The sequence below is a fragment of the Lipotes vexillifer genome, unplaced genomic scaffold (genome assembly GCF_000442215.2).
Source record: "Lipotes vexillifer unplaced genomic scaffold, Lipotes_vexillifer_v1.1 scaffold1691, whole genome shotgun sequence".
Classification (NCBI taxonomy): Eukaryota; Metazoa; Chordata; class Mammalia; order Artiodactyla; family Lipotidae; genus Lipotes; species Lipotes vexillifer.
Window position 1 is genome coordinate 262133 of NW_006789046.1, and position 24781 is coordinate 286913.

Here is a 24781-nt window from a genome sequence, read left to right on the forward strand (position 1 = left end):
AAAAAAAAAAAAAAAAACATTGGCTCCGAGAGACACGCCCTGGCACACATTTCCCCACGTACCTGGCGGGGAAATGGCATTCTGCAGGTGTTAGTCGATGCTTGGGTTGGTGGGAGGGATGGGTGTATATTTCTTCTCGGGTAGGACCATTTCTTAATCTAGGCAAGGAAGTCTCTGCCCTGATGAGTGTGAAAGAGACCCTGATCTGTAGCATTTCCTTTGAGGCCTATGTGCATGTGTGTGTGTGTATTTGTTGTAAAAGAGAGCTCGCGTGAGAACCACGCCCACATTCACGTAGCTTCCCTTCTTTGTTTAGACTTCGGGAAGATGCATCAGCTCTAAAATCCGGCTGGGATGCCCAGATTGCTCAACTTTCCAGGGAGATGATCTCCAAAGACCTTCGGGTTCAGTCGCTGCAGGAAGAAGAGGTGAAGCTGAAGGCACAGCTGGCCAGATGCCAGCAGGACATTGGAAGGTACCATGTGGAGGGGGAAGGGGAGGAAGATGGGGCAGCGGGGTGGGTGGTCAGAGGAGGCCTTTCCCACAGAGCGCGGTTCTCGGTCTGCACCAGGGCTGTAAAAGTGTGTGTGCCATTTGGTCCTGTGTCAGGAATCACCTCTGAGGTCTTTTGTCTGACTGTTAGTGTCTATTCCTATCAGTTGGAATGAGCACTTGGCTAAAGATAATATTCTCTTTCTTGAGAAATCACTGAAATGTAATAAATGTACCAATTTTAACTGTACAATTGATGAATCTCGACAAATATGTACATAAATATGCAGTATAACCACTACTACAGTCAGGATATAAAACCCTTCCATTGCCCGAAGCCCGAAGTCCCCTCACACTTTGGCACCTGCCAGGATGCTTTCTGTCACTGTGGGTTTCTCTTGATCTGGAATTTCATCTGCGTAGAATCCTACCGTTCATAGTCTTTTGTGTCTGGTTTCTTTGGATATTTATTTGAATATTCAGGTTTTCTATTTTGTGTGTGTGTGTTGCTTTTGGTAATTTGTATCTTTCAATGAGTTTGTCCATTTCATCTAATTGTTGACTTTATTGGCATAAAATTGTTTATAGTATTTCTTTATTGTCCCTCTAATATGTGTAAAATCCGTAGCAGTGTCCTCTCTCCTTCTTGATACTGGTGACTTGTATTGTCTCTTTTTTTCTCCATCAGTCTAGCTAGAGATTTATCCGTTTTACACACCTTTCCAAAGAGCCAGCATTTGGTTTCATTGATTTTTCTCAGTTGTTTTTCTGTTTTCAGTTTCACTGATACCTGCCCTTATCCTTACTATTGTCTTTCTTCTGTTTCCTTTGCTTTAATTTGATGTTCTTTTGATAGCCTCTAAGACTTTCCCCACAAGGTCTCATCTGCCAGGAAGGCTGATGGGTTTTTTATTTCAGACATTTCACTTTTCATTTCTCTCCTCATTGTGTGTGCGGTTGCCTTTAATCTCTGAACACATTTATAGTAGCTGTTTTAAAGTATTTTTCTGCTAATTACATCACCTCTGTTGAGGGTCTGTTTCTGTGGCAGCCAGGTCCCCCAAGTAAGTGGGTCTCACTTGGCTGGAATCAAGGTGTCGGCCGGGCTGCCCTCTCTTCTGAGGCTCGGGCTCCCCTTACCAGCTCATCTAGGTTGTCGGCGGAGGTCAGTTCCAGCGGCTGTGGGTCTGATGTCTGTTTCCTTGCCGCTGTCAGCCGGGGTTGTCCGGGCCACGTGGTCCTCTCAGCACGGCCAGCAGGAGAATCTCCCTGCAGTGGGCAGGACGGAGCCTTACTCGGTGTCCCCTGTAGAAGGTGTTACCATCCCGCCCTGGTCACAGCCCTGCCCACCGGGGGAGAGGCCTTCCAGTGATCTTCACCCTGCGTTGCTCTGTGTGGCTGACGAGAAGCCTCGTGCGGGTCCGGTTCACTCCCCCACGCACTTTTCTTCCATCCCAGCTGGCTGTCTGTACCTTCCCCATGGCGTCTGAAGCCCCTCCTGTCCAGCACTCGGAAGCTTTCAGGCAGGAGGCGCATATCCCTCTCCAGCCATGGTGGATTTCCTCCTATTTCCGTGGTTATTTCCTCCTTCCATTCTGATTTCTCCCAACCCCCTGGTAGATGGATGCTGGTCTTCTGAGTTCTGTTTGACCTTTCAGCGCACTGTTGACTATCCAGCTCTGTCTGCTCTGCTGTGAACCCTCTCGCGTTTCTCGAGTGCAACCATTTTCTTGTTTGTCTGAGTTTGCTGCCTTTCTTCCTGTCTCCTCTTACTGAGTTTGACCTACTCTCCCACAGTGCTGGGTTTCTCGGTATTGGGAGACCCGGCCACCTGCTCCTCTCTGAACCTGGGCCTGTGTGAAGGTGTAAGCCAAGCCCGTGAACACGGCCAGCCTGGGGGCCCAGGAGGGGCGCCTCCCACCTCAGCTATGTCACAGCCCAAAGGGACCTCAGGAAAACGTTCAAGTTGGTGGTTTTCACCCCCGCAGGTACAAACAGCAGCTGTCTCTGGCAGTAGAGAGGGAGCAGAGCCTGGAGCGTGACAAGGTGCAGTTGGAGCTGGACTGGCAGCGCCGCTGCGAGGGTGTCGAGCGGGAGCAGTACCGGCGGGCTGAGGACTTGATTCAGGGCCTAACCGCGGCCAGAGACCAGGTCTCTGCTCCCCAGGGCTGTCTGACTTCTTTCTGCAGGAGGAAGGGCTGGGAACGTCCACTGAGGTGCATGGAGCCCGGCTTGGGCCCTCACCGAGTTATCCTTTGCATTTGAAAACACTCAGCCTCACTGAGCAGTTTGATTTATAACAACAGGACTTAAAGTGATAAGATGAGTCTCTGCCCATAGCCTTTCTCTAATGGCCAGTGCAGCTGCCTCTGGAGCTGGATCAGCGATTGCTGTGCTCTGCCGGCTCTGATGGCCACGTATTTGCTGGGGTTTCTCACCCGAGTGTCTGCTGTCTGCTTCCCCGCGGGATGGGGAGCTGGTCTGGACCCTGAAGGTGGCACTGCTTCCTTGTAATCCTCCCAGGATGAACTGAGTCTGTGTTTTCCCCAGGTTGCTGCCAAGCTGCAGGAGACAGAGCGGGTGCTGTGTGGCCAGGAGGTGGTGCTGAAGGCCGTGACCCGAGAGAGAGACCAGGCTGTGCAGGCGCTGCGGACACGCGGGCTCCACCCTGAGGAGGAGGCGCAGGTGAGGGGCCACCTCCTGCTGAGCCTCCCCACGGCTCTTCCTCCCAAGCCCCTTGGAGACACCCACTCCCCCAGCCAGAGGGAAAATACGCCAAATAGAACCAGCACTGGAGGCAGGTCTTTTCAGCCCTATTTCTTTTTTTTTTTTTTTTTTGTGGTACGCGGGCCTCACACTGTTGTGGTCTCTCCCGTTGCGGAGCACAGGCTCCGGACACGCACTGCCAGCGGCCATGGCTCACGGGCCCAGCCGCTCCGTGTCGTGTGGGATCTTCCCGGACCGGTGCACGAACCCGTGTCCCCCGCATCGGCAGGCGGACTCTCAACCACTGCGCCACCAGTGGTTGATGGAGCCCTATTTCTTTTAAAATGACTGCACAAACAAGGGTGAGGCTGAGCCTCAACCAGTTAATGGGAGTCTACACTCAATCTTTGTATCTTCAGCATCTGAAATATCAAAAAGCCCCAAATTCAGATATTGCACCGTGGCAGACAGTAACACAAAGAACCAAGAGGTTAGAGCTTTATCCCAAAACGCTTCTTCATACGTGGTGAGTAAGCCATGCAACATGCGACGACGGCCATTCCTCTCATAAAGCACAGACTTCCTTACTGCTTTGCACTGGCTAGAGCCTGATACTAACTGTGGGATGCCTGCGGGTTGAATGGTGGCCCCGAAAGACACGTTCCGCTCTCAGTGCCTCAGGATAGGACCTTCCTTGGAAATAGAGTCTTTATGGATGGAATTAGTTAAGATGACATCACATGGGAGCAGGGTGGGCCTAACCCAATAGGACTGGTGTTCTTAGAAAAGAACACACGTGAAGACAGACACAGGAGGAAGGCCATGTGACGACAGAGGCAGAGAGCGGAGCCTTGTGTCTGCGGGCCGAGGGGTGCCAAGGACTAGCACCAGTAAAACCTGAAGCCAGAAGTGGCAGGATTTGACTCAGAGTTGCAGAGGGGGCATTTGCTTCCACTGAGGGGGACCCTTGGCGCAGGCCTAGAGTTTGGCATTACAGTGAACACAGCCCATGTCTTGCCTTGCCTCTTGCCTTGCTCCCCGTCCATCCAGGGCTCCAGAGGGAAGCCCTGTCACCGGGCTGCTAGGAAATCTGGGCAACCCGCAAGGAGAAGTGCCTTCCAGAGCTGTACCAGCAGAGCTCAGCCCAAGCCTGTCTCAGACATGACCTTCCTGGTTCAATGGCCCATTGTTTCAGTAGTCTGACCTCTGTCCATTTGTGGAAAGTCACTTACCCGGTCATCCAGGATAATGGAGCCACTGAAATCCTTAGGATGTTTCCAGGGGTGCTGGACTCTTCCCACCTGCCCAGCTGTCCACCTGCAGAGGGAGTTTGGATGTGGCACAAGCTGCGTCTCCAGGCGTCCACCCAGCCCTGCTTGTGCCTGTGTGCGCTCAGCCAGACTGTCGGGAGTGCAGGTTGTAGCTCATGTGTCCTTGCTGGGAGGATTCATGCTCACTGCAGGTGGAAGGTGGCCCTGGGGCCTCACTGCGACCTCTGTGGCTGGCACTTGCCCGCAGTTGGTGCTGGGTTGACCTAGCGTTCACCTGGTGGAGGTGGGCTCCTGCCAGCCATGCTATGTGGGCAGTGACTGTCCTCTTTGCACAGGTGACTGCGCAGCCCCCAATCTGGCCACCCTCAGAAACCTCAGGAGCTTCCGAAACACACCCCTCTGAGTCCCAGCAGGACCTACTAGGCCCGATGCCTTAGGGGTTGAGCTCCGAAAGGCAAGTCTGTTAACAAGCCCCTGGGGAGATTCACCGTCAGCCAGTGGTCAGGTTTGGGAGCACCGGTGTTCCCAGGTGGGGCTTACCCCAGCCTCCAGAGTCACCTGTGGTCCTGGGGGCTCACAGCAGGTGGTCTCTGCATGGGTGCCTTCCCTAGGACACATAGAGAAAGCAAATGCCTCTTTTTTTTTTTTTATCAATGAGCCCCCACCCCAATTTTTCTTTGCTGTATTTTCCCCCCAGGCTGGCCATTAAAAGAAGACATTTGTCTCCAAGCACCAGCTTGGCTGGTCAGGGAGGCCTCTCATGGCCGGTTGCCTTGTTAAGTAAACAGGGGCTTTAGAAATGGTCTAGGGGTCAGAAACAAGTGCCCCGCCCATCCCATGCAGAGTGGGGAGATGCGCACCTTTGTCCTGTACAGAGGGGCCCGGCCATGGGACCCCGGAGACAAAGCGAGTGGGGTGCGGCAGAGCAGCATCGCAGGCACCTGCAAATGTGAGCTGGCGTGGCGGTCTTGACAGAGATGTGGCTTCCAAGCCAGGACCCAGGGTGGGGCAGAATGCTGCACAAGTTCCTGGCTGACCCAATGGAATGAAGTTTTTTGAATCCTGCAGATAATAGCAAAACACCTGTGCTCCCCCTACAGGGCCTTAATGCTGGGAACAGGTTAAGGATGTGACCACCTGGTAAAGCGGCAGGTGGGGGCGGGCAGCAAGTTGGTGCTGAGTTCTGCAGGGGTGAGCCCTTGGCAAACACTAAGGTAGGAGGCAGTGAGGGAATCTGTCATACACTGAAGTCAGAAATAGAGGCCGCCAGGGAGCAAGATACTGTGCTTCCTGGGGAGTGACGAGCCCATCACAGATTCCACTGTTCAGATGGACGGGCTCTAGGCTTTGGCCGCATCTTCTCCCTTGCTTGGTACTAGTTCCGAGCACGGAGCCTCAGCAGAGCCGTCGTGATCCCACGGTGACCAAGGCACCACCGTCGGGCAGGCATTACCAGGGCAGAGACGCAGCCACGGCCACAGGGGCAGAGGATTCGTCTTGCAGCTGGGCTGCACTGTGGCTTTGAGGTGGATCCTGTTGTTCAGGACAAGGAAGCTGAGGACCTGAGAGGAGCGGTCCCCGCCCCACAGGTGGCAGAGGGAGAATGTGAGTAGCACCAGCCAGCTGCACACTCACGGCCCCGACCACACTGCTGTCTGCCTGAGTGGGAGCAGCCTGAGGCTCTGCCATGGAGAAGGTGGGAAATGGCCCAGTGGGCACAGAGAGGGAGGTCGGGTGTTTGCAGCAGGAGCAGTGGTAAAAGTAATATGTGGCCACTGCAGAAATTTTACAGTTTTAGTTCAGCACAGTGTTCTCTGGAGTCCGGTGGGCCCAAGGTTCACCCCAGCTCAACTCCTCCTTGGCCGGACCTCTTGGGTCCCCCGTGGTGCCTTATGGGAAGTTGGTGACAGCGTGTGTCACGTGCTTGCTCAACGCCAGGGCTGAGCGTGGTGGCCGGGTCAGACCCATGGAGGCCGTGTGCATGTCTGTCATCAGCGTGTGGCTGTGTGTGGTCGGGTGGCCCCTGAGAGCTCGCGTCTCTGTTTCCTCATCTGTGTGAGGGGTACCCCTGGGAACGCTTGGCCCACTGCGGGTGGATGTGAGCTCTGCAGATGTGAGCCAGCATCGCTTGGAACAGAGAAGAGAACATATTGTGTCTGTCCGACGCTCAGACGTTTTAGTGTATTTTCTTCCAGCCACCTGTATCTCCATATCTCATGTATGTTCCTGTGCCCATACTGTGTTCATATAGTTCAGGTCATGCTATATAATATTAATTCTTTTTTAAAGTTTCCATAAATATTTCTCACATCATTAAAGTTCTTTAAAAATGCAGGACTTCCCTGGTGGCGCAGTGGTTAAGAATCTGCCTGCCAATGCAGGGGACATGGGTTTGAGCCCTGGTCCGGGAAGATCCCACATGCCACGCAGCAGCTAAGCCTGTGCGCCACAACTACTGAACCTGCGTTCTAGAGTCGTGAGCTGCAACTACTGAGCCCACGCGCCACAACTACTGAAGCCCGTGTGCTCTAGGGCCTGTGTGCTGCAACTACTGAGCCCACGTGCTGCAGCTACTGAAGCCCACGAACCTAGAGCCCATGCTCTGCAACAAGAGAAGCCACTGCAATGAGAAGCCCACACACCATGACGAAGAGTAGCCACCACTCGCCACAACTAGAGAAAGCCCGCATGCAGCAGCAAAGGCCCAACGCAGCTAAAAAGAGAATAAATAAAAAATAAAATTCTTCAAAAATGCAACTTAAATGGTTGTGTACTTTATTGTATGACCATGCCATGGTTTACTTCATCATTCTCTCACTAATGGCCATTGGGATCATTTGCACAGATTCCTGTAATGCTGCATGGGCATGTGTGTGCATCTCTGAACTTGTTAGAAGCTCACGTTGTGTTCACAGTCTTGGTCTCTCAGCAGGACTGGTCAAAGGTCCTCGTGAGCCCGGCTGGTTTGCTTTGCTGGTAAGCAGGATCCAGCAACCAGTCGGAAAGTCAGAAAGTCTCAGGATGGGACCTGGGCCTTGAGTGGGGAGTGAGCATGTGCTGCTTCCTAGGGGAGGACCTTCCCTCCTGCCCATTTGGAGGTTAGTGTGCTGATGGGGCAGCCGTGGAGGAGAGGAGCCTGGTGCTTTCTGCAAGCAAACATCCACAGAGGGCTGGGTTGTGCTGGGCCCAGACACAGAGAACCAGGCAAACCACAGGCTCCCTTCCTCTGTCCCCTCCTCTCTGGCACCCTGTTCTGTACAGGCAGTGTCTGAAGACAGTGGTTTCATAGAATTTGTCTGGTTTTCTAGTTGTTTACAGCCAGAGGGCAAGTCCTATAGCAGCAAATCCCTCATGGTCAAAGGCAGAAGTCTCTCTTGCCATCATTTTCAAAGGAGATTTTCACTCAGGGTGACAGGTTTTTATTTTCTTTCTGCATGTAGTTCCATTGTCTTCTAGATTTCATTGGTTCTCATGAGAAGTTGTCAGTTTCTTGTATTTGTTCTTCTGCAGGAACATAATGTGTCTTTTTTCCCTCTGGTCGCTGTTAAGAGGTTTTCTTTATCATTATTTTTTAGCAATTTGACCATGATGTGCTGTTTGGTGTGACTTTTTGTGTGTTTATCTTGCTTCAGGTTTCTTGAACTTCTTGGATCTGTGGACTTACGTTTTCATCAAATTGGACATTTTCTTGCCAACAAGTTCTGAATCCTTTTCTGTCCCCCTCAATGATCTGGGTTAGTGTGTTTCTGCTTCACATTATTCCGTGGTCACTAGAGCTCTGTTCTTATTTGTTCTTTTTGGTCTCTTTACCTCTGTGCTTGAGTTTGAATACTTTCTACTGCTATGTGTTTATGTTCCCTCATCTTTTCTCCTGTAGTGTCTGATCTGCTCTTAATCCCATCCTAGCCAGTGAATTTTTCCTTCAGACAGTATATTTTCCATCTCTGTAGATGCTATTTGGTTCTTTTTTGATAGCTTCCATTTCTCTTTTTATGTTCATGTTTTTCTTTAAATCCTGGAGTATATTTATGGGAACTGCTTTAAAGTCCTTGACTGCCACTTAGCATGTTGTCTTCATGGTCCTTCCATGTTGTAGCATGTGTCAGAACATTGTTCCTTTTTCTGGCTGAGTAATGTTTCACAGTGTTACCCTTTGTTTATCCATCATCTGTTGGTAGACATTTGAGTATTTCCATTTTGGCTACTATGAATAATGCTGCTCCAAACATGTGTACAGGTTTCTGTGTGTGTGTATGTTTTCAGTTCTCTTAGGTGTATACCTAGGAGTGGAATTGCTGGGTCGTATAATAGCTCTGTGTTTACTTTGTTGAGGAACAGCCAGACTGTTTTCCACAGCAGCTGCACCATTTTACATTTACAAGCCACTGCGTACCTTTACCTTTTACAGTGCACAAGGATTCCATTTTCTCCACATCCTCAGCAACACTTGTTATCGTCTTTTTTATAACTGCCACTCTAATGGGTGAATGATGGGCTTCTGACTAAAAAGGAAGGGTTCCCAAATTTCTCAATAAGAGTTATCTTTGAAAAACAGTGGTCTTATCTTTATGAAACACAAAAGAAAAAGTTTTTTCATACTTCTGTCAACATTACCCACCTCCAGGATAGACGACGGGGAGCAGGGACAGGGGGCAGGTGGACGCACATGCAGCCGGCCTCAGTGCACAAGGGAATCATTGGTTCTTGGCTGTAACCATTTTCTTTTCTTTCTTTTTCTTTTCTTTTTTTTTTTTTTCCGTATTTGATAGTTGCTTGTGAGGTGTCAAGAAGAAGAAATAAGTAAAAGTTTTCCATCTACTGTGATCCAGCAGCTACAAGAGCAGAACACAAGCTTGCGAAATATTATTGCACAGATGAGGAAAGAAATGGAAACTCTAAGTGATCAGATTCTTCCTTCTGCCCAGTTAGGAGGGGAGACCTCACAAACAAACCAGCCTGACCCAAAGGCAGCCACTGATTCAGCTGTACCTGGTGAGCGAGGGGGAGTGGGAGAGAGGGAGAGGGAGGATGAGGTGCCATCTCTACTGGGTCCACAGTAGGCTTCACTTGGAGTCTTACAAGTGAACACCCCCTTTGATAGATTACTTCAGAGTATGACAGCTGCTTTTCTCTGGTGGGGCCGTCCTTTGTACAGCGGGGCTGTCCTGTGCATGGCAGGGGTATTGAGCAATAACCTTGGTATCTACCCTCTAGATGCCAATAGCATCTTCCCCCCAAGTTGTCACGACCAAACTGTCCTCAGACATTGCCTAATGTCCCCTGGGTGGCAAAACCTCCCTAGTTGATAACCCCTAACTAGGGAAACTGATAAAAATCGTTGGTCTTGAGACCAAATGCAGAGACATAAACAACAATGTTCTGTTTCTGTAGGGCAAATAATAATGCGTAGGGAGGGTGCCCGTACCCACGTATCTCCCAGAGAACAGGCTGGGAGATGGTGCTCTGTCCATACTGGTTCTCATGGGAGAGAGGGAAGGCAAGAAATAGTATATAGATTGTAGTTTAAGAAGTGCCCATAGATGTGCTTCCCTAGTGGCGCAGTGGTTGAGAGTCCGCCTGCCGATGCAGGGGACACGGGTTCGTGCCCCGGTCCGGGAAGATCCCACGTGCCGCGGAGCGGCTGGGCCCGTGATCCATGGCCGCTGAGCCTGCGCGTCTGGAGCCTGTGCTCCGCAATGGGAGAGGCCACAACAGTGAGAGGCCCACGTACCACAAAAAAAAAAAATAATAATAGGCTTCACTTGGAGTCTTACAAATGAACATCCCCTTTGATAGATTACTTCAGAGTATGACAGCTGCTTTTCCTCCAAGGGAAGGGTCTTAAGTCAAATATTTTATATACAATAAAAACTTTTTATTGGTAAGTGGAGGGAAAAAGTGAAGGGTACACACTTGACACACTTAAAAACCAGAGCCAGACTTGGACCAGGGGCTGGGTTGGCGTTGTGCTCTCCTGGAGTGGGCAGGTGGGGCTAGGGGAGCAGGCCCTTCCTCAGGGGAGCATCCAGGCCCCAAAGGTCGCCCAGCCCCACGCTATTTGGAGCAGGGTATCGAGGGGTGGTGAGTGGAGGGGCAGCGCCTGAGACGGCTGCACTCAGGATGATATGGTTGTGTCAGTGCATCAAGGGTTGCAGGACTGAAGGAGGGTGAGTGTTTGCTCCTGACCGTGTGGCCCCCTCGGAGAGCATGGCGAGCTGATCTCTGGAGGGGAGGGTATCAGACAGCCCGGGACAGTCATGAGGGTCGGGCAGGGGAGGACAAGGGTGGTAGATAAAGGGTGAGAGTATAAACGCATGTGTCTGTGTGTTTACTGGGTTTTTTGGAAGATTATGTTCTGGCCCTTGAAGCAGAAATCCGAACTCTAAAGCATAAATTTAAAACATTGGAGGAACAACTGGAAGATGTGTTAGATCCTTCGAAGACGACCTCGTCCTGTGCTGGCGTTCAACCCAGTGTCCTGGCCTCCACAGACACCACCGGTGAGAATCCTTGTGTCGTGTCGTGTGCTCCGTCCAGTGACTGTCTACTAACACAGCCCGAGGAGCTGTTACAAATGTGCCATCCCAGGAGCCCCTTGTCCTCCTGAGCCAGCCACTGTCCTGACTCTTCACCCTGTGGCTGAGTTTTCATATAAGTGGAATTACACTTGTGTACTCTTGTCTGGCTTCTTTTGAGCTGCAGTATGTTTTGGTTGATGGTCAGACTGACTCCAGGCTATTCACACCATTTCCTCTCCCAGTAGCAGTCGTGAGAGCCGTTGCTCTGGTTCCTGCTGACACAGCACAGTTGGCCATCTCCTGTACAATATATCCTTGAATCTTATTTATTTTATACATAATAGTTTGTACTTCTTAATCCCCTGCCCCTATCGTGCCCCTCCCCCCTTCCCTCTCCCCACTGGTAACCACTAGTTTGTCCTCTGTATCTGTGAGTCTGTTTCTTTTTTTGTTATATTCACTAGTTTGTTGTATTTTTTAGATTCTCCGTATAAGTGTTATACAGTATTTGTCTTTTTCTGTCTGACTTCTTTCACTTAGCCTAATGCCCTCCTGGTCCATCCATGTTGTTGCAAATGGCAAAATTTCATTCTACGACCAAGGAGGCAAGAATATACAATGGAGAAAGGACAGCCTCTTCAATAAGTGATGCTGGGAAAACTGGACGGCTACATGTAAAAGAATGAAATTAGAACACTCCCTAACACCGTATACAGCAATAAACTCAAAATGGATTAGAGACCTAAATGTGAGACCAGAAATCATAAGAGTCCTAGAAGAAAACATAGGCAGAACACCCTGCCGTAAATCTTAGCAATATTTTTTTGGATCCATTTCCTGAGGCATCAGAAGGTCTTAATTTAAGACAAACTTATCCGTCAGTCTGTTCCTCTGTGGTTGGTCCAGGATCACAGGCTTGTTCTAGTCTCCACTTTCATTACTCTTAACTTCCTTTTCCGACAACGAGAAGCCTGGCTCCCGACCTCCCCAGTACATTACTTCTTCTGTCCAGTTCCTGGGTGTGAGCAGCCTCCCTAGCACGGAGGCCTTTCCCCACATGGAGGCCCCACCCTTTTACCCAGGCCCTCCCGGGCTCTGACAGCCAAACCAGGCTGCCCTCCACCCTGACACCCTCACCTGCTGGGCTGCCAGCCCCCAGGCAGATCGCCCACAGAGGGTAACCTCCTGCCACCGCCCATCTGATCGTTTATGGGTCCATTGTTCAGGAAGGAAAGGAAAGGGCAGGCAGGACACTCTGCCTACCTAGTCATCTTGTCCCAAGTAGTGGATGTTTTATTTTTGTCTTTTCCAGTGCTGATAGCTTTTACTTTTTTCTCTTGTGCTACTTCCCCTTGATCATAGCTGGCTTTCTTCCTGATCCCAGAGAAAAACTTTCAATACTTTAAAGTTTAATGTTTACTTTTTTTTTGGTCAGATGAAGAAGGTCTCTTCCTATTCCTATTGTAATACAAATCTGTATTTTTTTTGTCATGATTCTATCAGTTTTTGCTTAATGTATTTTGAAGCTTTGTTGTTCAATGTATATACGTTTATGTTTTCTTGGTGGTTTCACCTGTATATCATCGTGTGGTGTTCCTCTTCATCCTGGTAATTTTCTTTCCTCTCAAGTCTACTCTCTGATGCTAATTCAGCCAGTCCAGTTTTCTTCCTTTTTTTTTTTTTTTTTTTTGGCCATGCTGCGCAGCATGTGGGATCTTAGTTCCCTGACCGAGGATAGAACCCTAGCCCCCTGCATTGGAAGCACAGGGTCTTAACCACTGGACCGCCAGGGAAGTCCCAGTCCTGCTTTCTTCTGATTGGCATTTGCATGTATATCTTTATCGTCCATTTTCTTTTAACCCACCTCCATCGTTGCATTTGAAGTGAATTCCTTGTAGGCAGCATGTAGCTAGGCAGTTTTGAAATCCATCTTGTGATACTTCAGCCGATGGGTTTAGAGTGTTTGCACTTGTTGTAATTGTTGCCGTGTCAGGAGCCAAGCCTGCCCTTTCACATTTGTTTTCTATCCGTCGGTTTCCTCTTTCCTGCCTCCGTTGGGTTACTTGAACATTTTTTAGTGTTCCACTTTAATCTAGCTTTTCAGTGTATCTCTTTGGGTACTTTTTCTAGTGTTTGCTCTAGGGATTTCAATATCCTTACTTATCACGGTCAACTCGTGTCAACACTGCAATTTCAAGTGGAATGTGGGGATCTTACCACCAGTCAGACCCCATCACCCCCTTTATTTTCGCAAATACCACCCCTCTGTACATCGAGAACCACATCAGACAGGATCCTCGTTTTTGCTTTCAACTGTCAAACATAATTTTAAAACTCAGGAGGAAAGGTATGGTCCATTCTTTTCCCGGATCCTTCCCCTTTCCATGACTCTTGATTCCAGGTTCCTTCTGTCTGAAGCACTTCCTTCAGCAATTCCTTTACAGCAAGACTGCTCGTGACAAACTCTTGGTTTCTCTTCATCTGAGATGTCTTTATCTCACCTTCATCCCTGAAGAGTATATTCACTGGTATAAAATTATGAGTTGACAGTTCTTTGCTTTCAGCACTTAAAATATACCATTGTCTTCTGGTGAGAAATCAGATGATCATTTCTGATGAGCAGTCCATTGCATGTGAATCATTTCTCTCTGCCTGCTTTCAGAGTTTGTCTTCAGTTTCAGAAATCTGATGATGATGGTCTGTGCACGGACTTCCTTGGCTTATCCTTTTGACATTGAATCTGAAGGTGTGTCTTTTGCCAAATTTGAGAAGTTTTCAACCATTATTTCTTCAAGTATTTTTTTCAGCTCCACACTGTTTTTCCCTTTTGGGACTCCAATGGCAAGAGTGTTAGATCTTTTGTTATTCTCCCACAGGTCACTGAGGCTCTGTCTGTCTCTGTTTCCAATCTGTTTTCTCTATTGTTCAGATTGGAGAATTTCTATTATATCTTCAAGTTCACCAGTTCTTTCTTCTGTTGTCTCCATTCTCCTATCAAGCCCATACAGTGAGATTTTTATTATGGTTTCAGTTCTGAAATTTCCATTTTGTTCTTCTTTGTATTTTTTATCCCTTTGCCGAAACTTCCAATATTCATTTGTTTTTGAGAGTGTATCAGATTGCCTGTTGGAGTCACTTTAATCTGTCATCTTGTTGCTGTCTTCTTCCGTTCAAGGTGAGATTTTCCCTGTTGTTGATATAATGAGTAATTTTGGATTCTGTCATGGACATTTGAGTGTCATGTCATGAAATCCTGATTGTCATTGAGTCTGTTTTAATTCTGCTTCTGTTTTACCAGCAGCCATGTGGGTCTCCCTTTTCCTGGGCCTTGGTTCCTGGTCTTAGCTCAGTGGTGTCTCCGAGTCGTGGCTGCTCCAGCACCAAAGTTGGGAAATACAGGAAGGAAAAAACTCCAGGAACTCACTATGGGTCATCCTTTGATTCCCAAGGTCCCCAGCCTCTCTGCCTGCTTTTCCTCCCTGTTCAGAATCTCCTCATCTGGCTTGGTGTGTGGTGTCCAGGGCTCTCAGCTGTAATCAGGGAGAGGAGTGGGGTGGAATGCACACACACACTCATTTTGTTCAGAATGAGAAGCTTAAATTGGTCTTTGAATGTTAAACCAACCCTGCATTTCTGGAATAAACTCAACATGTGATATATTCTTTTGCTAATATTTTATTGAGAATTATCACATTTATGTTATGGGTAAGATTGGCCTATAATTTTCCTTCCTCCTGATGTTCACGTCAGGTTTTGGAATCAGGATTATTCTGGCCTCATAAATAAGTTGGAATATGTTCACTATCTCTCTGTTTTCTGAAAAAGTTTATATTAGACTTATGTTAATTTTTCCTTAACCAATTGATAGACTTCAACTTTGAAACCACCTGGGCATAGAGTTTTCCTTGTGGGAAAGGTTTAAAGTTTTAGTTCAGGTTTTTTTCACAGTTAAAGGACTATCTAGATTTTCCTTTTTCTGTGTCATTTTTTGATGTTATAATTTGCTAGAAAATTGACTATTTCATTTAAATATTCAAAAATTTGGCATAAAGTTGCTTTGGGGAGTGTATTCTCCACACGTTTTCACAGCCCCCAGGATCTAAAGTAACAGCCTTTCCATCTGCTGTATTGTCTCTGTCCGTTTTTCCTGCTTAATCTCACCAGGGACTTAACTTTTTCAAAGAACCTCCTCTGATCTTGTTCACCCTCTATTGCACATTGTTTTCTGTTTCCTCAGCATCTAATACTGACTTTGTTCTGTCCTTCCTTCTACTTTATTTGCTTTTTTTCCCTCATTTTTGAAATGGATGCTCAGTTCACTTATCTTTCATCCTTCTTTTCTAAAGTAAGCTTGTATGGCTATAAATACTTTTGAAAGGACAGCATTAGATGCATTCCTTAAGTTTTGATAAGCAGTGCTTTTATGATAATTCAGTTCAAAGTAATTTCTAATGTCCACTGTGATTTCTTCTTTGACCTGTGGATTCGTGGACATTTTCTTAATTCCCAGCCAAACGACTAGGAGGCTACGCAGGTTGGCCTCTACCAGACACTAGCTGGTAAGGTTGGATTTTTTTTCTCCACGAAGACTCCTGCTTTCTTGGCATAAGGATTGTTCTTCACGTGCAGCTCATCTCAGTCTTTGGGGGCACCCAGCTGTATCCACTCAGCTTTAGAACATCTTAACGTCACAGCAGACCAGCAGTGACCGTAGGCATCCTTAGGGGAGGGCAGAGAAGAACACACCTCTGCCCTGGACGCCTCAGATGTCCATCTCCTCAAAGGGAGGACAGGCAGTTGGAAGTTCCCAGGGCTTTAGGAGATGTGAGTCCGACAAAAATCTCTCTCTCTGCAGGAGGAGCTGTGCCGGTCGATGGTCCATCCACGGGACTGGCGCTCCAGAGGCTTGGAGACAGGGCACATCTCCTGAGCTTCCTGGTGGCACAACTCAGACAGAAGGTATGGCTGCCCTCTGATGCTAGACTGTGTAGGTCTTCCGACTGAAGGCACTCCTGGGGTGGCACTGAACCTCAGGAACCTGCTGTGGCCTCTCTGTGCCTCAGGTTCTATGCAAGGAAGGGGTTGTTGTGAGGAGCAGCTGGTTCACCTCTCGTGTGTCCCTAGAAGGCACGCAGTGAGGACCTGGTAGATGAGAGAGGAGAGTCCAGGGCATGAGGGGCAGTGCTGGCCGTCGATGCGCAGGGCCCCGTCTCTGCCCTCCCAGGACGTGCTGGGCGAGTCCCGGGACCCGTGTTAAACCCAGGCACCAAACTGTGGCAAGAACGTGTGCTCGTCATCACTGTCTGTGACTCTAGATGCCTTGGCCAGTGGCGACCCTTTCTGTCCCCTGGCCCTGCCTTCCTGGGGGACGGGTTGTCACCAGGTACTCGGCCAACACACTGCTTCCTGGGGAGGCAGGACAGCTGGGCAAACTCCAGTGCAGTTCTGCCCTGGCATGATGGTGCTGGTGTCACAAGCTGTGCTTTATTGCTATTAATTCATGATATCTCTTTTTTTTTTAGTGCTTTTTATTAAATTCTGGTAAAATATACGTAACATAAAGTTTACCATTTTTGTGTGTACAATTCAGTGACGTTAAGTATATTCACAGTATTGTGTAACCATCACCAGGGTCTGTTCCCAGAACTCTTTCATCATTTGAACAGAAACTCTGTCCCCATTAAACACTAACTCCCTGTTCCCCACCCCCAGCCCCTGGTAAACTCTACTCTTTCTGCCTCTATGGGCCTGAGTCCTCGGGGAGCCTCATATCAGGGGAATCACGCAGCCCTTGTCCTTCTGTGACGTGCTCATTTCACTCAGCATAATGTCCTCAACGTTCATCCATGTTGTAGCAGGTGTCAGAACTTCTTTCCTCTTAGTAACTGGAGAGTATCCCAGTATTTAGTGTACCCATTCATCTGCTGGACACTTGGGTTGCTTCCACTGTTTGGCTGCTGTGAATGTGGTCTGTCCAAGTCCCTGTTTCAGTTCTTCGGGGTATGCATGAAGGAGTAGAATTGCTGGGTCACAGGGTAATTCTATATTTAACATTTTGGAGAGCCACTAATGTTTCCACAGAAGCTGCACACTTTCCACCCCCAGCAGGTGCATGAGGGTCCCCGTGTCTCACGTCCTCACCAGCACCGGCTGCTTTTGCTGTCTTTTTGACTCTAGCCGTTCTAGTGGGTGTGAGGTGGACCTGACCTGTGGTTTTGATTTGCATTTTCCTGATGAAAAATGATGTTGAGCATGTTTTCATGTGCTTATCGGCCATTTGTATGTCTTCTTTGGAGAAATGTCCATGAATATCCTCTGCCCATTTTTAATCGGGTTGTTTATTGTCTTGTTGTTGAATTGTCAGAGTTCTTTGTATGTTCTACAAGTCTTTTGTCAGATATATGACTTTTTTTTTTTTCCACACTGCAGCATGTGGGATCTTAGTTCCCTGACCAGGGATCGAACCCACTCCCCCTGCATTGGAAGCGCAGAGTCTTAACCACTGGACCGTCAGGGAAGTCCCCCAGATATATGATTTGCAAACTTTTTCTCCCATTCTCTAGCTTGTCTTTTCATGGTCTTGACAATGTCCCTGGGAACACAGTTCTTACTGCTGGTGCTGGTGGTGTTACGCCACTCTGTCGCCTGTGACGTTTCTTTCCCATGAGGCCGTTTTCATGTGCACTCTCAAGTCCATAAGTACATAGGTTACACCATCCTGCAGACTCTGCATCTTCCATGGAGCAGAACACCTGGCTGGTGACAGACATTGCTTGGCGATTTCTGTCTTTTGTGGGGAGCAGGCAATGCCCAGAAATCAGATGCCTTGTCTTGGCTGAAAGTTCATTTTTGCTGTTGCAGTGGAGATGAACTGGACCACTTTTCTGTTTCTGGGATTACAGACCTATGTCACATATGAGAGGAGGGGGTCTTCAGATGCTTGCCCTTTCCCAGTTCTGCCCCACCATCGGGATGTTACATCCCCCCACATGCCAGAAACAGGAAATAAACATGTAAATAAGAGCTTTTAATCCTATCTTGATAATGATAGGTGGTTTGATTATCCTGAGGAAAAAAGTCTACCTTGTAGTGTTTTTTAGTTAACAGTGTATGTTTATCGAATGGTCATCTTTTTTAGTGTATGTGAATAAATAGAATAAAATATTCATTATGGATTCTTTGTAGGAGGCCCTGGAATAGGAAGATATTTTATCTTCCTGGGAATAAAATTGGCAAGTTGAGGGTGTAGAGAGGTGTATCTGTCTTTCTACCTGTCCTTTTCCCCTCCTTATGTTGGGAGAGCAGACGTTGTCGAGAGAGGTAGCTGAAGGACGGGGCGGCCCTGGAGCTCTGGCCAGGACTCTACTCGGGCACATCCTAGCCGCCCCCCAGCTGCCCCAGGTTGTTCGTGAAGCCAGGACTTGCCTTCCTGCCCCTTCCTACGCCTTCATCCACCTCTGCCTTTTGATAGGCTTGGGCCTCCCCACCCCTGCCCACAGTTACGTGCCCTTTGTCTCCACCTGGAACTAGGGCCCAGGAAGAAGGTTTTAAGGCCCACTGTCCAGACACCGTGCAGGGACTCTCCCCAACCAACCTTGGGTCCAGTGTAGGCTCTGCTGCAGGTGCCCGCGTCCCCACTCTGGGGGCGACAAGTGGAGCCGCCTGGGAGCCTGGTTAGGTGGGACCAGAAGAGCGGCAGCTTGGCGGCGGGGCTGTAGGCTTGTGGGTGATGGAATTCGGCCAGAGAGGGGAGGCTGACCGGCATGTGTCCTTCCGATCTTTCTGGACGTTCTACCATCTACTGCTGCCCTTCTCTTGCTTCCCTGTCCTCCCTGCAGATCTGTTCCAGACCCTTCCCAGAGCTGGCCGCCTTCCTAACATTGTCTCTAAAACGGCCTCCCAGGTGCTGCGGGAACCCCTGGACATGGACACCATCCAGCGAGAGCTTCCCCACGAGCTGGACCAGGTGCACCTGGAGGTTTTGCAGCTGCGGAAGCAGGTGGCTGAGATTGAGAAGCATCTCAGGTCAGCCCAGAAGGAAGGCGGGGGTGCTTCAGGCAGGCAGCAACCGCACGCCTCAGACACCGAGGCTGTCGGGGGAGAGGTGGGTGCCCTGTGGGTGCTCTGCGTCCTGTGCGGGACTGGTCTGGGGTGCCGTCTTGGCCAGTGAGGGGCCCGCCCGCCCCGGCCTCCCTCTTCTTCCTTGACTAGGCTGGCTGTGTCGGGGCTGTTCTCCACAGACACTGTCAAGGGCTGCCAAGCCCCTCGTCCTCCAGGTCACTGATATCCCTTTAAAAGCATGTAGGGCGGCTGCACTTGTGAAGAGGACTGTTCTGTGTCCTCTAACACAGGAGTCCTTGACTGTGTGATTCAAGGGCCTGGGAAGCCCCGAAATGGATGCAACATGGTGGGTTCTCCTTCCAGAGGACCCTCAGGGATGGAGCCTGTGGTTCTCGTGAGCTTCTCAGAGTGTTTGAGATGCTGTCTGGAGCACGGGCCACCTGGCGTCCTGGTCCTGGTCAGGCCCTTGGCACCCAGTTCCCCTCCAGTTCCGTGGCTGGGTTTAAGCCAAGGTCCCAGGCAGGGCAAGAGCTCTGCAGCAGCACATGTTGTCCCCACATGTCTGCCAGACAGGCCACCTGCCTGCTTCCTGAACACCGTGATGGAGATGCTGCAAAGAATGGGCTTTCGGGCTTCCCTGGTGGCACAGTGGTTGAGAGTCCGCCTGCAGATGCAGGGAACACGGGTTCGTGCCCTGGTCTGGGAAGATCCCACATGCCGCGGAGCGGCTAGGCCTGCGAGCCATGGCCGCTGAGCCTGCGCGTCCGGAGCCTGTGCTCCGCAACGGGAGAGACCACAACAGTGAGAGGTCTGCGTACAGCAAAAAAAAAAAGAATGGGCTTTCTTCACAGGGCATCGTGTGACATGCCTCCCGAGACCTATCAGTTATCTACGGTTATTTGCAGTCACAGATGGTGACCTGCAGTTACCTGTGATTACCTGCATTACCTGCAGTGACCTGTGATTACCTGTGCTACCTGTGGTTGCAGAAGGTTTTAAGGACAGTAAAATGATGTCTGGGAGGCATCAAGAGTCCTCAGGCAGAAGTAGCATCGATCGTATGCTCCCCAGTGGTTCTCATCACATGGGCCAAGTTTTGAGAGTGATACTTAAGGACACAAGAGGGACCAGGCTCCAGGACCTACTCTCGGGGACTGTGAAGGACCTGGAATGGAGAAGATGCAACCCAGGATACTATCTGGCTTAAGGAACATGAGGGGGGCCAGCTGTGCTTTGGCAGGGGCGAACATATGAGGAGTGCCTGCAGAGGGAGATGGGCTGGTGAGAGGGAAGCTGAGGGAGCCTGAGCCCCGAGGGGACACTAGAAGTGGGATACTGAACCCTCTGTGCCATCGGTAGGTGGATGCTGTCCCCAAGAGCCCCAGACCTCCCCACAGTCCTGTAATCTAGGAGTTAAGTCCAGAGGCTCCGGGCCCAGCTGGGCAGCAAATGCCATTGGTGATGTGTCTGCTCTCCCGCCACGGCCATGGCTGTTCCACGTGCTGCCAGGGGCTCACTGCAGCCCAGGGACCCTTGCAGCTCTCCTGTTAGAAGCCCTCGCATAACTCTGATCCCCTTGTTTAGAGTGAAGGGGGAAGAAACCATGCAAATGAGTGGAAATTAAAATCGAGGTATTTAATCCCTTGGCAGACAGCCTGGGAGCTGAAGCGACTTGAGGCCCAAGGCCGCTCTCCCAAGGTGGGTGTTGAGTGAGCTCTCTGGGCCTTAGTTTCTGCATGGCTATCAGGGTCCCACCTCCTTCCAGGTCTAGGTATCCTGTGACCTTGGTGAGGTCACTCCCAGGGTGAGAAATTGGAGGCACAGGAAACCCTTTCCCCAGGCCAGGCCCACCCAGGCTCTGCTCGTAATTGCCCAGCTGTGTGTTGGGTGCCCAGAGAAGAGGCTGTGGGCACCAGGCTTCTGAGGCTGGGGAAGAAGGTTGTCGGGAGGGCTAGGATGCCTCTGGGGCTCAGGTTGGGGTTGGAGTCACCACAGTAAACTCGTGGGTTACTTTAAAGAGAGGGCTGTGCACATCCCCCGGCTCTGTCCACCAGGAGCCAAGGGGCAGTGGCTCCCCAGGGTGGGTGAGCATACCCAGTGCCTAGATCGCATTCCCGAACTTCCTGCTCTGCTGAGAGGAACCAGGGTAAGTGGCGAATTCCACCACAGAGACATGACAGGGATGCAGGAGCCAGCATAAAGGGCTCCCACTGACCAGATCCAGCCAGTCAATCATGAAGTCAAGGTTATCATCTACCTACTAAAACAGGGGGTCGCATTCACTCTGATGCAAATAAACTGACAAGGAAAGGAAGGAGAGAGGAAAACTCTTCCTAACTTAGAACATCAACCAAGGACATGAAGGGAATGACACAGCGGGGGGTTGTCATCAGATGCTGAAATTCTAGACAAGCTGTTTACATGGAATCTCCCCAGAAGTTCTTCTTATTGGAAAGGGAAAACAGTAACTTTCTGGTGCTGCAGCCAGTGGACACCACTTCCGAGAGATCAGCTCCCATTGCCAACACTGGGACAGACGGACATCACAAGCCTCCGGACAGGAGAGGGACACAGCCTCGCTCCTGACTCCAAGGACAGACCCAGACCGAGGGGCACTAAACCCACAGCTTGTCCTGTTGAGAACATTGTGCTGGGGACTTAGGGGACCCAGGATGCAGAAGCCACGCAGGATCCTGGACCCCGGGCAGGAGAAACAGGCCATAAAGAACGTCCTCTGGGCAGCTGATGGAGGTGCCTGTGGACTGTGCGTTAGGTCATAATGCCACGTCCCTGTGAAATTTCTGGTTCTAATAACTGGTTATTAAGAGAATGTCCTTGTTTTCAGAAAGTACAAACTGAAGTATTGGGGCATTAAGGGGCGCGATGCCTCCAGCTCACCCTCAGGCATGAAGGGGCGCGGTGCCTCCAGCTCACCCTCAGGCATAAAGGGGCGCGACGCCTCCAGCTCACCCTCAGGCATGAAGGGGTGCGATGCCTCCAGCTCACCCTCAGATGGTCCAGAGAGAGAGGTGTGTGGAGAGGGGAGGAACCACCAGCAGTGAGACAGGGGCGTGGGCCTTGGGCCATCCCTGCAGCTGCTCTGTGGGGGTGGGACCCTGCCATACAAAAGCCAGCACCCCAGCCCAGAAGGGGCCTGCAGACCCTGGAGCTTCCCACAGTCACGGGAGACCCTGTGGGGCAGGTGGCTGCATTGTCACACTTCCATGGTTCTCAGCTCACCCAGGCCCCTCCCTCCTGCAGGCTGCCCTGCCCAGGCCCCAAACAGACGGATGCTGGGTTTCCCCAGGCCTCCCCACCGGGCACCTCGGGCCGCTGGGGGGCAGTGTTGGCTGGCGATCCCTCTGGCTCTGCCTGGAAGCTTGGGAACCTGCCCCAAGGGAGCCCGCGCTGCCTCTCCCTGGGCCTCAGCCTCCCTGCAGGGCTTCTTCAAGGAGCCCAGGCACTCCCTTCCCTTGGGAACAGAGTCGTCATTAGGATGCCTCAAGCTTTTCCTCTGCTGCGTGGATGTTTCCGTTCTGGCCAGGATGCTGGGACCTGCACCAGAGCAGGCGAGGGCAAGTGGATGGGGCCATCACGGGGTGGGACCTTGGGCCCTGAACGCAGCAGTGCAGAAGCTCCTGGGCATCTCAGGTCATTATTAGCATTGTGTCATTGTGGGGTGAGACTTTAGAGTCATCAAAATAAGCTTCATCTTACCAGGAACTGAGCTTAAGAGAGGTGGGGCCCAGCTGCAGCACCCGCTCATCGCGTGCAGTCACTGTGTGACAAGAACGTGGGCCACTCAAGATCAGGACTCCCCATCCCCGAGCCCAGTCACGCCTGAGGTCACGCCTCAGGCAGCATGTTCCTCAGCTCAGGCCAGGGGCCATCTTCGCAGGGTGGGGTCCTGCTTTTGAAGAGATTTTTAAATCTCTAAGTGTTCTGAGTTTTGCACAGTCTCTGTTTTCAGGATTGTTCTTTCCTTACTTAAAATAACACAAGAGAATCCCACAGCATATCCTTGTAGAGGACAAAGCCTGGAGAAAGAGTGGCCTGGCCAGTCCCCCAATCCCAGGGCTACATCCCTGGAGGTTGTGTACCTTTCCCAACGGGTCGGGTCAGCCGCCTGGGACCTGTGCAGCCCTGTGTGTGAATCCACGCTACAGATCTCCAAGACAGCCCCCCACCAGCCCTGGTCCTGTACACTTGAGAGACCCCAAGCCGGGGCTGCGGGGCAGAGGCCTTTCTCTGATGGTCCCTTTACCGTATCACCTCCACACCCCGCTTCATGCCAATACGTCAGGCATGTGCTGGAGGCACCGGTGTGCAATCACTGTAGCTCCCAGGCCACAGGAGGGCACAGGTGCTTGCCAGCCCTGGAAAGGCACACCAAGAAACAGGGCCAGGACAGGGCGTGCTGGTCTTTTCCAGGGATGTAGAGCAGATTCCTTGTTCTGGAGCCAGCTCAAGTGGCTGGGACAGCACAATGCGGTTTTTCATAGGTGTCAGGAACAGCCATGCCTAAGTAGGCCACCTGCTTCCTTTGGGGCCTTGGATGCCACTGGTCCTCCTGGGCCTCTGCCTGGAACAGAGGCAGCCACACACGTTCTCCTTTTTCCCTTTCTCCTTTCCCCACACCCACCCCATTCCAAGTACCCCTCTGGGTGGGAACACACATCTGTGTGTGAGTCCAGACTGGGATAGTGGTAGGATGTAGGGCTGCGTGGTGCTGCCCGAGCAACGGGGTTCAGACCTCGGGTGTTGGCCCAAGGCAGCCTCCAGGCGGCCACTGCTCCCTCCCTTGGCCTCCTTTGCTTTCTCTCTGGCACCTTAGTCTGGGTCAGGATGGTGGGAAACCTGGACCGGCCTGCAGGTGATGGAGGGGAGTCTGAATGTCAGGTAGAGAAATGACTGAGACGGGAGTATGGACGGATGGAGCCAGAGAGGAGGCAGGGAAGGCAAGGGACTGAGTGAATGAGGACAGGGGAGGGGTTGGAGAAGGGCCCAGGGCAGAGGGGCCCAGCAGTGCTGACGTCCAGGGCAAGGGGAAGAGAGTAATGGAGGCTGGGTTCCCGTCCCAGGCCACCTTTTGGGTCTCTGCCAGCCCCCTTCCACACCAGGCGGGCAGCAGGCACCCAGCCTGTGACCATGGGGCCCTCGAAGGGGGTCCGATCACACGTGTAGCCCTCCTGGGTCCCGGGGGCACCTTTGGGGGGAGCCCAGACCTGGGTGCCAGCTGGCTCCTCACTGTCACTGGAAAGACAAAGGCATTGGGGCAGGCAGGCCTTGGCCTGGGAGCCTCGAGGGCCTTCATTCAGAGCCCACCACCAGCCCAACTCCGCCGCCCTGAGAGAGAAGGCGGGCATGGATGTATCATGTTGGAGGGATGTCACCCAGCGATGTGTGTTCTGGGACAGTCGTTCGGGTGGTGGCGCCCACCATCCGCACCCTCACTCCCACTTCCCATTCCCCTCCAGGACTCATCTGATGGCCCCTGCTGTGTGGGTTTGTTCACAGGGCCTGGCACGTGGAGGACCCGCAGGGACCGAGGACCAGGAGGCACAGCCCCCTCAGGCCCTGTCTGTGCCCCGACTCCAGAGGAAGCTCAAGGAGGCAGCCAGGAAAATCCTGCGGCTGCGCCTGGAGAAGGAGCAGCTCCTGGAGCTGGGGAACCGGCTGCGTGCGGAGCTGGGCCACCTCACTGGTGGGTCACCACCCCCCCCCCCCCCCCCC

General features: G+C 51.2%; 1 protein-coding gene across 1 annotated transcript in view; it reads left to right on the forward strand.

Moving 5' to 3' along the window:
- CCDC57 (coiled-coil domain containing 57) overlaps positions 1–24781 on the forward strand; it is a 96856-nt gene that overhangs the window by 18755 nt on the left and 53320 nt on the right. Inside the window, exons 7-15 of the mRNA XM_007462379.1 lie at positions 317–475; positions 2481–2643; positions 3043–3177; positions 9239–9461; positions 10817–10969; positions 15843–15946; positions 18891–19131; positions 21953–22077; positions 24566–24752. Coding sequence (XP_007462441.1) covers positions 317–475; positions 2481–2643; positions 3043–3177; positions 9239–9461; positions 10817–10969; positions 15843–15946; positions 18891–19131; positions 21953–22077; positions 24566–24752 — 1490 coding nt within the window. The remainder of the gene's footprint in view (positions 1–316; positions 476–2480; positions 2644–3042; positions 3178–9238; positions 9462–10816; positions 10970–15842; positions 15947–18890; positions 19132–21952; positions 22078–24565; positions 24753–24781) is intronic.